Source organism: Lactuca sativa, chromosome 7, assembly GCF_002870075.4.
Source record: "Lactuca sativa cultivar Salinas chromosome 7, Lsat_Salinas_v11, whole genome shotgun sequence".
Classification (NCBI taxonomy): domain Eukaryota; kingdom Viridiplantae; phylum Streptophyta; class Magnoliopsida; order Asterales; family Asteraceae; genus Lactuca; species Lactuca sativa.
The window spans coordinates 165580418-165593934 of NC_056629.2; the positions used below are offsets into that span (position 1 = coordinate 165580418).

Genomic DNA, 13517 nt, shown 5'->3' on the forward strand with positions numbered 1-13517 from the left:
AACAAATAAAAGAAATAAAAGGAAAAATATATGTAGTTAATCTTGGAAATTTATAGTTAATATATATAACTTTATTCAAATATGCACATAAAATTGGTTGAAGCCTCGTTATCCATTTCCAAGGTAATTAGGTTCAATCTTTTATCTGTAATTTTTATTAGAACTACATTGAAAGGGGTGTTTGGATAAATTAGATTATAGCTTATTAGCTTATTTGCAATGAGAATAAACAATAAACAATAAGCAAGGAGAGAAATACTTGTTAAAATCAGTTTATTTAGCTTATCCCTATCACAATAAGCTAATTTTTAAGGATTTCTATCCAAACATTTAAACTTAGCTTATTGTGATGAGAATAAACAATAAACAATAAACATTATCTCTTTTTCCTATCCAAACACCGCATAAATCGTTAATGATAGAATACTAGTTACATTTCTAGGTATGTTTACATAGCCTCTCATTTTCTTTTTAATATATTAGTTTCAAGCACTCATATATTTTACCCCTCAACTTTTATAAATTACATTTGTTTATTTTTAATTAATTTAATTACTTTTTAGTTTTACTTTACAAATCATCACTTTAAATTTATTTTACTTATGAAAAATGTGTATTCAAACTTCATAGGACTACTTGTATTAGGGATAATGACTTGAAAAGATAACAAAATTTCAAATATGTTTATATTTAATTATTAAATTTTTTCCGTATATGATTTACCTCTAAATTATTTGAAATTGTTCATATTTTAAACTTATGACTGGTTACAACTGGTCATAAGGGTAATATATGAATTTCAATTAATTCGGGGGTAATCAAATATGAAAAAGATTCAATGATTAATTGTGAACAAAGTTGAAAGTTCTTTACATTTTCAAGTCATTTTCGGTATTTTGATATATTCATGAAATTAATAGTCAAAATCATGAAACTGTTTAACAAGCAAAAAAAAAAAAATGAAGCCATCGAGCATTCCTTGTACGTTCTTGTTTGTGCTTGTTTTGGTCTATATGAAGTTACTAACCCCATTAAAGTTGTAAGCGTGTTTTAAGAAAAAATTGCTTCATCGATTTAAAGAGTTTGAGCAGGATTGTTTTTCAGTCCATGAGGGTGTACTTATATTCCTGAAAATGGTAGACCACCATGTCCTTCATGAGCATTTTTAATGGTGTCATGGTTTATCTTGTTTTGTCATGGTTTATCTTGTTTTGTTACAATATATACGTATACAACGCTTTAATACTATTAGTACCTCGCATTCAAAATCAATTGATTACCAGGATCTAATATCAAGTGAGGATCTAATATCAAGTGATTATCGATCCATGTAAAATTCAAACGTTATCATTAATTAATCACATAGATTCAATCATAAAACGAAATTTATTATATTAATGAATCAGTTTTGCATGGGCATCATATCATCAGTTATTGCGACGACACAACCTTACAATTAATTACCTGAACACATTAACTATCTAAAAAAGCTATATATATACGTTATATAAGAATCATTTTTCTCTTTATTCGTATTTGGAGGAGATGGTGACCTGACATCGATCAGCAGGCTGGTGTGGATCCACCGGCGTCTGGAGAAGGTGGGGATCCACCGGCATCTGGAGGAGGTGGGGATCCACCGGCGTCTGGAGAAGGTGGGGATCCACCGCCACCTGGAGGAGGCGGCGAGACAACAACAGCAGGTGGTGACCCAGGTTTTGGAGGTGGCACCTTCTTACAGTCGTAGTAGCAGAAGCAACTATATCTGACCTCTCGCAGATGACAAGCTCCATGGAGTGCCTTCTCCCATTCTTTACACTTTCTGTCGCACGATGTGCTGATGCAAATTCCGGAGAACATCATGCTAGCCTTTTCACATATTTGTGGTTCATCCGCAGTCGCCATTTCTAGTCACGTCATGCAAAATGGAGTGTAGTTAAAATAAAATTTGTTACTTATGATAATAACTAGGGAAGAAACAAAAAATGTTTTATTCACGTGAATCATCACTACTCTTACATGATGTTTCTAATTTTCGACGTTTATAAGTAATTTAGTGTTTTCTGCGTCTTGATATGTAATCTAAGTTCCTTTGCGTTTAATTCAGAAGAAGTATAATAATTTACTTGCAATAAAACCAAGCATGATGAAATAACATTCCACTAAATGACCACATGACATTAAAATGGTAAAATGAAACTATAACACAAGAAAACATTTTGCTAGAAAACAGTCGCTGCCAACTGAAAATCTTATTTTTGTATAAATATATGACGGTATGTGTCTTGTAAAATAGTTTTCCCAAAATACAAAAATTGTACTATAAGATTACGCAGCAAAATGAATATAATCACATCTATGCAGTTGCAGTTATTTATATAACATCTAAATCACAATTACTAAAGTAAACTAAGAAGACATAAAGAACACTCAATTGTAAAAACAGTGGTTAAATTAAATGAGCGTGAATAAATTTGATCAAGCACCTGAGATAGCAACAACGAAAATGACCACGAGGAACACAGAAATAACTAAGGATATTTTTGCCATATTGAGTTATGACGAAGAAGAGAATACTCCCAACGAGTTTGGTGTTAATGATCCAATAATTGGCATTATTTATAGAAGGAAGAAGCAGCACCAATGAAATACGTGTTAAAGATTAACACTAGTCATTAAGATGTGTTTGGCAAACTGACTTTTACGTAAGAAAAAAAAAGGTTTTTCTAAAAAGCTAACAATTTCTTATTTTCCAAAAAGCCAATAAACAACTTGTAAAACAATCACAAACAAGCCCTAAATATTAAAATCTACACAAATGTTACTCGTTGGTCTTTTCACTTGTAACATAAATCCATTATGAAGTGCCAAATAAGCCATATGATGAAGTGTAAGCAACAACCTACAAACATTTATTTTCAAAAAGACAAATTGCAAGAAATTGTTTATATTAATATAAAATTTCGATTTTAATACATAGGGTTTTTTTTTTCAATTATGTTATCATATTTTGAATCTTATTGTAACATCAACTAAATGATCGGTTCTCACTGTTTTCTCGGTAATTATTTTTCCCGAATTGCAATAAAGTCACTAAGTTTTACCAAATTTTCAATTTTGACACCGAGTTTTTTTGTCAATTATGTCACTACATTTACAATTTTGTTGGAATGTCAACCAATTCACTGATTCAGGAGATTTCATTGTGGTTTGTAAGCTCAATTTGTACAAAAAATAAATGAATGACGATTTGATGGTTCAAACTCACTTACAAGTCAGCGAAAAGACATAGTCACCATTTCAGGAGATGTTATTTTGGTTTAGAAGCTCGATTTGTACTACAAATAAATGAAGACCCCTACAACGGTTAATTTAGTGGTTCAAACTCATTAAGCATCTGCTAGATACACCTTGTAGGGGTCTTCATTTACTTGTTGTACAAATCAAGCTTCTAAACCACAATAGCATCTCCTAAAAAGGTAAGTATGCCCTTTTCACTGACTTTCAAGCGAGTTTGATCAAGTAGATTGACCTGCACACTCTATGTGCAATATCAACCAAAATTGATTGCAATGCCAACCAATTGACAACTTACCATCAATCTAGCAGGTTACCAAATAAATGACATGATAATATTTTGATTTTGAAGCCATGTCAGATATGATGTGGTAGGATTAAGTGTCAAACATAAGGTTTGCATCGAACCCAATTTCACTTATCTGTTTAGGTCGATATATTAATAGTTCAAACTCACTTGTACTCACCTTTTTAGGTGACACATTTTGTTTTAATGTTTAATGTTCAATTCTCGTCAGAGTATTTTACACAAATGTTATCTGAAGCTCAATATAGTGGTTCGAACTCATTTAAAAGTCAATGAAAAAGGCGTACTCACCTTTTCAGGAGATGTTATGTGGTTTACAAATTAAATTTGTAAAACAAGTAAATAAAGACCCCTAGAAGGTCAATCCAGAAGATGCTTAGTGAGCTTCTAAAGCATAATAACATCTAATGAAAGGGTAAATATGCCCTTTTCAAAGACTTGTACTGATTTTGAACCATTAGACCGTGTAACATCCCGTCTCCCATGTATAATATTTCATTAGTGTGCATACATGATGGAAGAGCAACTCGACGAGTTGGATACCCCAAATCGCCGAGTAGAAGAGTTAATGGCCGCGTGATCTTTAGAGTCTACTCGACGAGTTCGAGGACCCCAACTCAACGAGTAGGAGCTGGGTGAGAAAACCCTAATTTTCAGGGCTTTTTTCCTATTTAAATGACCTTAAGTCTTCATTTCCGCCTCCCTTATCACCCTAACACTCTGTGCGAAACCCTAATCAAGCTTCATTTGTTGTGTGTGTATGTGTGTGTGTGTGTGTGAGAGAGAGAGAGAGAGAGAGACTAATTTTGAATATTCTAGTGCACTTTTGGGAAAGAGGCTGGAGAGCAACAAGGCTTGGAACAAGAAGGGACTTCTGGATAAAGTTTTATTTCTCATCGTGTAATCGTATCGTGTCAAATTTGTGGCTGACACGTTTTCATGACACGAATACACGAATTACCAGGTCTAGCCCAGACCCACCTTTTTCAAACCAATTGAAAAAGTCGGGAACCCAATTTCGCTCGAATCACCGTTAAATCGGTAGGGATTCTACATCACAGTCTTTTAATTTCTAATCCTCTCGATTGAAGTTGGCACCTAGACAACATTAGTGGGAGATCGGCATATCGAAGCTATTGAGATTTGAGCAAACAATCATGTTATTGTTTAGTATTATATTTTCTATTATTCTAACTTCTAAGTCATATGTTTGCAAGGATGTAGCACCTCTAGTGCCCCACCCCTTTGTTTGTCCCCAAATCTTTTGTAGAATGCTAGTATTTATTAATTAATTTAGTTTGCTAAGATGGTGAGTAAAAGATGCACCAGCCCACTTATTTGTTTGTTTTGTTGAAATAATGAAAAGACACAATAACAACCATTTTCCCTTTTAATATACATAAATATTTTTTATATTTTCTTCACACTTTTGCAAGTATACGCAACACCAAATACAACCTCATTTTCTCAGACCAGCAAAATGACAACCATTTTCCCTTTGTAATTTATATATATTTGCAGTTTGTGGGTTTGATAATTTATATATGTTTGTAGTTTTCGGATGTTTGAAAATTTATAAGGAACACCTTAAAAAAAAATTTGGTTCGCCCTGCACCTACACATACACATAAATATACATATACATATATACATGCATACAACCATGTATTTATATACATATAAATTTACATACATACTACATACAAATACATGCGCATACATAGATACATAGAAATGCAAATATGTCATTTTTTCTATTAAAACCAATTTCCGTATTTTTTTTTCGCATCGCAATGTATTGTTCCGAGTTCAAACCTTGGCCATGTATTTTTACAGATTTCGGCCGACGTATTCCTAAGAAAAATTATTATTCTCCATCAATAATCACCGACGGCTTTTCCGTCATAAACTTGACCTAAATTAAGGTTTTGTATTCCGTTGCATTTCAGTCGTTTCAGTCGGTGTATTGTGACTGTATTTTTCCGTCGGTAATATTGTTGAAAAATGTACGCTTTTCTAGTAGTGAAAGCATATACCGACAGAGTAAAAAAGCTCCATCAAGATAATACAAAAGATCTCATAAGTGATTATCCATGTAATTTCCAACTGTTCTCATTTAATTTAATCTCAAAGATTCAATCATAAAAGTGATAAGTATACGATATTATTACATCACCTTTGAAAGGGCATCATATCATAAGCTATCGGTGATACAAACTGCACACTTTGTAGTTCCTCAAACGATGGCTTCGTAAAGTAGGAAGATTGTATCTTTAATTTATATTAATATTTATAGATGACTTACCATTCAAGAATGTAGAACTCTCGCCATTTAGACCTTAACCCTGAGGGTGAGCTAATATGGTATATGCTGATACGTCTAATTAGCTGTAGGAGGAGGTGGTGATCCGCCACCGGCAGGAGGTGGGGATCCACCCTCCGCTGGAGGAGGTGGTGATCCACCACCAGCAGGAGGAGGCGATCCGCCAGCAGCAGGAGGTGGTTTTCCATCTTTTCCAGGAGGTGGTTTTCCATCTTTTCCAGGAGATGATTTTCCATCTTTTGCAGGAGGTGACGTCTTCTCACAGTCATAGTAACAGAAGCAAGTATTTTTGCTCTCTCGCTTATGACAAGCTCCATGGATTGCCTTCTCCCAGTCTTTGCACTTTTCGTCGCACAGCTTGCTGTAGCAGTTCCCGGAGTACATCTTGCTACCCTTCTCACATATTTTTGGTGGTGGCTTAGACTCAGTCGCGATTTCTTTTCACGTCATGCAAAATTGAGTTTAGGTAGAAGAAATTTAGTTAGTTAAGATTAACAAGAAGGGAAGAAGTAGAAAATTATTGGTTTTCTCCTGAATCACTGAGTAGAAGTTGTTTCGGTTAATTCTGGATTACTGTTGTGTATTCCTTAACAATAATTTAAATGGTAAATCCGAGAAATCACAATAATGTTTCGGTTTTTGGATGTTTATAAGTATAATAATTTAGTGTTTTTTAACGTCTTGATAACGTAATCTATGTTCAAGAAAAATGGTAATGAAGTCGTAATACAAGAAAAAAAATGTTTATTAATGGATTAATAATTGTAGATCCATATTTGAGCATATGCTCTCTTAGGAGTTCCTTCCCTAGCATCTTGCTAATGGTTAATGATTTCTTGCTGCTCCAAAAATAAGTAAATAAATAACACATAATTTTGCTAGAATACAATTGCCTTCGTCCGAAAATCTTGTTGTTGTATATATAAATAAAGACAAATTAAATTGCTTTCTATTTTTTATACCTATAAATGTTTCTATCCAACAAAATTATAACAAGTGTCAATATTTTATATTTTTTTAAACTAACTCATTAAAATTATATTAGAAATATATAAAATAAAATTAAGTTAGAATAGTAAAATGATACGGGTAAGAATAATTATAGACATAAAAACTAAAACATAATTTAATTTGTCCTAAATAAACGACCGCATGTATCAGTAAAATAGTTTACGAGACACGTAAAGAGAAAGAGATTCCCCAAAATACAAAAATAGTGCTATAAGATTCCGGAACAAAAATATAATCACGTGTATGTAATTCCCATTATTTATGTAGCATCCAAATCGCCATTAATTGAAGAAAACCAAACGTAAAGAAAAAAAAATCTCTTTTCTGGAAACAGGGATTCAATTATAATCAGAATGTAAAAAAATTGGACGTGCATATATATTTTCGATCCAGCACCTGAGATATTAAGAGCCAAAACCAGTAGAAGGAATACAGAAGAAACTAGTGATTTTTTAACCATATTGTGTTATGACGAAGCTCAGCACACTCGCTACGAGTTGGGTGAATTAAAGGCCTGGTAATGGGGATTTATAGGCGAAGGAAGAAGAAGTTTCAACGAAATACGTGTTGAAGATGAACACTAACATTTATTAGAAAGATTAATAATATACTAAAGGGAAAATCACCCAAAAAACGTTAATTTATTTTTCACTACAATATTTTTTTACTAAAAAAAATCATATTTTCCGATTTTGTTGAATGTTAATTACTACATATATTGTTTCCCGTTGCCTCCCTCCCTGATTTAATAAACCCATCCTACAAGGATTAGAAAGTTATACCTCATTGATGACCCAATGTGCACATCATTGAAAACGCTAATTTATTAATCTTCGTTAACAATGAACATGTGAAATTGGAGCACTCAACGACATACGACCAACAAGGCAACAAGGATTTAGCCATGAATCTTTCAATCTGACCCTTTATTGAATGTTTGAAAGTGAATTCGGTGAAGAAAAGTAAATTTGTGTCAACCTTCTACGTCTATGCTTCGCTACTACGGTTTACAAATCCTAGTATTAAGACTCAGACATTGAAGAAAGGGAGTTCGTGAAGTGACTAAGGAGAAGCTTTCGTAACCATTGTGAATTGGATCACAGAGAGAAAGATGAAGAATATACACTTCAATCAAACATGCCAATTGATGTTTTTTTTTTTTTTTTTTTTTTTTTTTTTTTTTTTTTTTTTTTTTTTTTTTTTTTTATGAATTTGTTATCATATAGAGAGAGTATAGAAAAGAATCAAGATGAAAAAGTTCAAGAGGATGGGTATTCTCATAGTGAAAAGGAAATGAATGATGAATCAACAAAAGTTAAGTTGGTTTACATGGTCAACGTATTTCTAAGAACATGATACCACATGTTGGCAAATGGTATGAAGTATAGATGAATTGCATTTGTTTTTTTTTTTGACACACAATGTGAATGTAAATAGGTATCCAGTTAGGATTGTAAAATATTCTACACAAAGGATCCGTTTTGAAAATTCGTAGAGGCATGAACATTGGGATCGGAAACGACTAAAATTTGAGCCCGCCACAATGATATATAAACGTTAACTGCTAATAAAAGAAATTTAGGCACCCATAATGACATTTCGTAAAGGAACAAGCCATCAAGAATAACGATAAAGGGTTTTTTAAAGGCACTATGAATATATTTGTAGAGGTTAAAAGCAACTAGGACAAACACTAGGAAAGAGTTTATGGCAACATTGCACCCATCATTAGGGTTTACGGCCAGGGAGATTGCCTTGGCCGTAATCACCCTTTGTTCTTGAGTTTTTTGCGCAATTAAGTCCTTAAATCATTATCCTAACTTATAAACACGTAAAGGAGGTAAGGACTTACAATTTGAAGGCTAAAGAGGGGTGTTTTCGGCCCAAAACACAAAAGTGTTCTTGGTATTCTTGATGATCTTGAAGATCTAAGTTCAAAAGATGGAATTTGCGGATGGATTCAAGGATGAATCAAGAAGAAGTGATGTATAAAACATAGATGCAAGGATCTTACTTACATTTGTGAAGATTGGAAGAAAACTTGAAGATCCTTCGGAGAGAAATCCGATTTCTCTAGCTTAGAATGTGAATAATGAATGATAAATGACTAAGTTTCATATATATACTAGGGGTTAACGGTGTAGCACCTGGTTCCTAGTGTGTATTCTTTTATTTATTTCTTAAAGCATTTTGCATTTTGGCCTTGGACTCGGCGAGTTAAAGGACAAACTCGCCGAGTAGAAGCGGGATGAGACGCGGGGTTTAAGCCGTCTACTCGACGAGTCGGGTCCCGGACTCGGCGAGTAGGCCATGTCTGGACAAAAACCCTAATCCGAGGGTTTGCACTCTATTTAAACACTTTAACTCGGCCTCCTTCGTCCCATTTGCTCCCAGAAGACCCCCATAGCAAACCCTAGCCGTTATTGAAGCAATCTAAGACATTTGGAGTGATTTTTGGTGTTCTTGTGATTCAAGGAAGGAAGGAAAAACTTAAAGGATCAAGAGAAGGCTAAAGGGATCCAAGTTTGTGCACCATTTTCATATCATTGAAGGTAAAAAGTCTGTACCTTGCTCTTCCATTTGATGGATCCCATTTTGTGTAGTTTTAGGGCTTTATGAGCCATTTTGGCTAGTTAACCATGAATGCAAGCACGGTTGGGGTCAAAGGGTCGGATTTAGGACCTTTGAAGGGTTACAAGGAAGAAAGGAGTGGCTTTTGCACTCAAAGAAGACCCCATGCATTGTAAAAGCTTGTTTTAGGACCTTTCTAGCTCAAAGTCCCATGCAAGCACGTAAAGGTTGTAACTTTACGTGCTAGATCAATTGTAGAAGCATTGATCTATCTTTTGATCAAGGGTGGTACATCAGAAATCGAAGATTTAGTGAGAGGATGTGACCGGCTCGACGAGTCCATTCTTGGACTCGGCGAGTCCAAGGTTTTGTCCCATATCAGTTAAGGGTCAAAAGGACCCAGTTGAGTGTGGAAAGGTTTTAGGGGGGTCCCAGAGAGTGACCCAACGTTCTAGACTAAGCCTTTGTTCTGAAAGTTCATGGGACTCGACGAGTGCATGAACGGACTCGGCGAGTCCAAGGCAATCTTCTTAAGGATGAAGATGTACTCGACGAGTTGTTCATACAACTCGGCGAGTCAAGGACAGGAACTGTGTATCAGTTGAAGATGAACTTGATGAGTTGTTCATACAACTCGACGAGTCGGATGAAGATTCAGTCGATGTTCAATTAGAAGGAAAACCCGTCGATTCATCGCCTAACTCGACGAGTAGAGACGGGTATAAGGACAAATGGAAGGATAGGACTCGGCGAGTTGGCGAACCAACTCGGCGAGTTAGGTCAACTGGAAGTTGACTTTGAATTTGACTTTGACTTGGTCAGGGGTAAAATGGTCATTTTACCCTAAGAACAGTTAGAAGTGTATGATTAAGTGTTTTTTGGGAATTATAGCCGGAGGATTTCCAGAGCAGCGGTGGCGGTAGTCAGAGGATTCCCGCACAGATCAACAGCTACTACGAGGTGAGTTACCTTCCAGTAGTGGTGGGTCTACGGCCACTATGTCGGCCCACCAGTAGGAGTTGCATGTTAGATGATTGTCTCTGTGATATCATCTAGGTTAGCTACTACCTAATATGTTATATGCTGGCATGATATGTTATATGTGATAGTAGTAGAGTTCGGTTGTTAGGACCGAAGGGTAGGCCAAACACCCCAGATATGTCTGATAGTATATGATTATATGTTTATATGCTGACATGATATGTTATATGTGATAGCGGTAGTAGGAGGGGAATAGTCCCCGAGGGTCGGTTGTTCGGACCGACGGGTAGGTCAGCACCCTAGAATGGCTTGACATGGGTAGGTCAGCACCCCAGAATGGCTTGACACGGGTAGTTCGGCACCCCAGAATGGTCGTACCGGGTAGGTCGGGCACCCCAGAATGGCCCGACAGTATGTATGTTATGTGGTACGATGGGGGAACTCACTAAGCTTCGTGCTTACAGTTTACAGTTTTGGTTTTAGGTACCTCTTCAGCGAAGGGGAAAGCGCTGGCGCGGTAGTGGCACATATTTTTTTCCGCACTATGAGTTATTCTGGGATTTGGACTCTGACATTATTATGTTTTTACGATTCGGTTTTCAGACACTAGACATGGTTTTATGAAAATGATATGATCGGTTGATACTTTGTTACAATTTTTTTGCAAATCGCTTGATCAAAAATGAAATTTTTGGACGTGAAAATTAGGTCGTTACAAGTTGGTATCAGAGCCCTGTTTGAGGGATTCGGACACACCTTCGGAGGTGTCTGGACTCAAACCGAGGGATTAAAAGATTTAATAAGAAAATGGTTTTCCAAAGAATAAGACAGAAGAGTTTTGAGAAGGAACAAGTGCGTGATGTGCGCAACCGGCCGAGCTCAAGTAAGTATTCCCTATAGTACCCATACAAGTTATCTTATGTTTATCAGTTTCAGTAGAACAACATGCTAGAATAGGACTAAGGATCTAGGAATGATGTCTTATGTGCCTGCTTTATGTGCTTCAGCTTATGTAAATTGCATGCTAGTATCAAGTAGACAGCAATAGGATAGCTTGTTTAGGTTATGCCCGATAGTATGAGCTTTGCATTAAACGCTAGTACAGTTTCTCACTATGAAGACATATTTGTTTTGGTAGTTTTCCTGCATCCAAATGTTGCTTGCTTTGTGCTTTGCGGGACTCTGAGTGATGGGAGTTACCTATTAGGTGAATACGTCACATCATATGTGGTCAGAGTTGAATAATCTCAGAGTGCTGGATTTGGCCCTATTGCGCAACTCTTGTCTGAGTCTAACCGTTGTAGGGACGAGTCTGTTACTCAAAGGATTATCCGAGCCTCATCACATGTGATTGTATTCAGGTAATGGCTAATTGACATTACGAGGAGGCCATCAGCAACCGAGGACCGGTTTGGGTGGAGTCATAGATTTTCCCTAGGGCAAGCCTAGAATGGGAATAGTAGAGAACCAGCAATAGTGAAAGGGACTTGGTGGAGTCAAGGCAGACCCGGAGGAAGGTACAGATAGATGTGGAAGGTAGTATGGGTCCGTACTACTGAAAACAGAGGATCCGTACCCAAATTAAGGAAGGCTGAGACAAGACCAGGGAACTTGTAGTGTATGTGATCCCTCTAGAGGTATCGGTATCACTAACGATTGGTATTATGTTTTGCAGAATGGCGGTACTATGTCCGAGGCCAGCAGTTGGTAGTTCAGGAGAGGGATCGGGTTCGGGATTAGTTTCCGAGCCAGTGGATGAGAGGCTACACAAGTTCATCGATTCAGAGATCACCAGAGGCATCCTTGAGTCGACCCCCATCATCTTCGGGTCGATCAAGGAAGGGATAGTTGAGCTGATGGAGGATCGCCTCAGGGCGTTCAGGAGTGATATGGCGTCTGGCCAGTCAGGATCCCGCACGCTATCCTTTAAGGACTTTAGGGGCAGTGGTGCAACAGATTTCCACGGGGCGAAGGACCCCATTGCTGCCTGACGATGGATTGCGGACATTGAGTTCGCTCAGTTGACCAGCTTCTGCCCCGAGGGGTCGAATGTACGATTTGCAGCAGGGTGTTTGAGGGACCGGGCTAGGGATTGGTGGGAGTCAGTTGGTGACTCTCTGGGATCCTCGGTTGTTGAGGCTATGACATGGTCGGATTTTGTGACCCGGTTCCGAGCAGAGTTTGCGTCGGCGGTAGAACTTCAACAGCTGGCCAGGGAGTTTTTGGACATGAGACAGACTACGGAGACTGTGGCGGAGATCACCGCCAAGTTCCGAGAGAGGGCATTGTTGGTTCCCTAGTACGCGGGAGATGAGGATATGAGGAGAACCTGCTACCACGACATGCTACGGGCCGACATTCGGGAGCATGTTAGTTTTTCAACGTGCCCTACCCTGGATTCCATGATTGCGAGGGCTAGGGAGAGGGAGATTGATCTGGAGCATGTCCGGAAGAGGAAACCAGAGGAGGGGCGGACGACGGGGGCTTCGGGGAAGAAGCCCAAGGGATCAGATGGTAGGCCGAAAGGCCAGTCAGGATAGGTCCGCTGTAGAAAATGCGGCAGGCCACATGAGGGGGCGTGCAGATTGGGATTGTCGGGCTGCTACAAGTGCAGCAAGACGGGGCACTTCAGCAGGGATTGTACTGCCCCTGCACTGGTTATTCAGACATCTGAGTTGCTATGTTTCCACTGCAACCAGAGGGGCCATAAGAAGGCCAACTGCCCCCAGTTGACAGCAACATCAGTGCCAGTGAAGGCGCCAGCTCCAGCAACCCTGCAGATCACTAATGGCTGGCAGGGCAAGGCAGAGGCTCCAGTAGTGAGGAGCCAGGCATTCCAGTTGACTATCGAGGAGGCATGCGCTGCACCCGATGTGGTGACGGGTATGATTCTTATCTTTATGCTTTATGATACGCTGCTGTGATTTTGATATGTTATGTATGTGCTCTGTTTAGGATCATTTCATGCGAACGGTATCCCAGTCCGGGTATTATTTGATTCGGGGGCTACCCGATCGTTAGTCTCTC

The 13517-nt window shown here is 37.8% G+C and overlaps 2 protein-coding genes across 2 annotated transcripts; both read right to left on the bottom strand.

Moving 5' to 3' along the window:
* Positions 1–1367: 1367 nt before the first annotated feature.
* Positions 1368–2593, bottom strand: LOC111919045 (major pollen allergen Art v 1). Its single transcript, XM_023914658.3, has 2 exons — positions 2487–2593; positions 1368–1907 (listed from the first exon to the last, which is right to left on the bottom strand). Exons 1-2 carry the CDS (start codon positions 2548–2550, stop codon positions 1564–1566), a joined length of 408 nt encoding a protein of 135 aa, XP_023770426.3. The 5' UTR covers positions 2551–2593; the 3' UTR covers positions 1368–1563.
* Positions 2594–5691: 3098 nt separating this feature from the next.
* Positions 5692–7421, bottom strand: LOC111919046 (major pollen allergen Art v 1). Its single transcript, XM_023914659.3, has 2 exons — positions 7335–7421; positions 5692–6364 (listed from the first exon to the last, which is right to left on the bottom strand). The coding sequence occupies exons 1-2, from the start codon at positions 7396–7398 to the stop codon at positions 5985–5987; spliced, it is 444 nt and encodes a 147-aa protein (XP_023770427.1). The 5' UTR covers positions 7399–7421; the 3' UTR covers positions 5692–5984.
* Positions 7422–13517: the final 6096 nt, after the last annotated feature.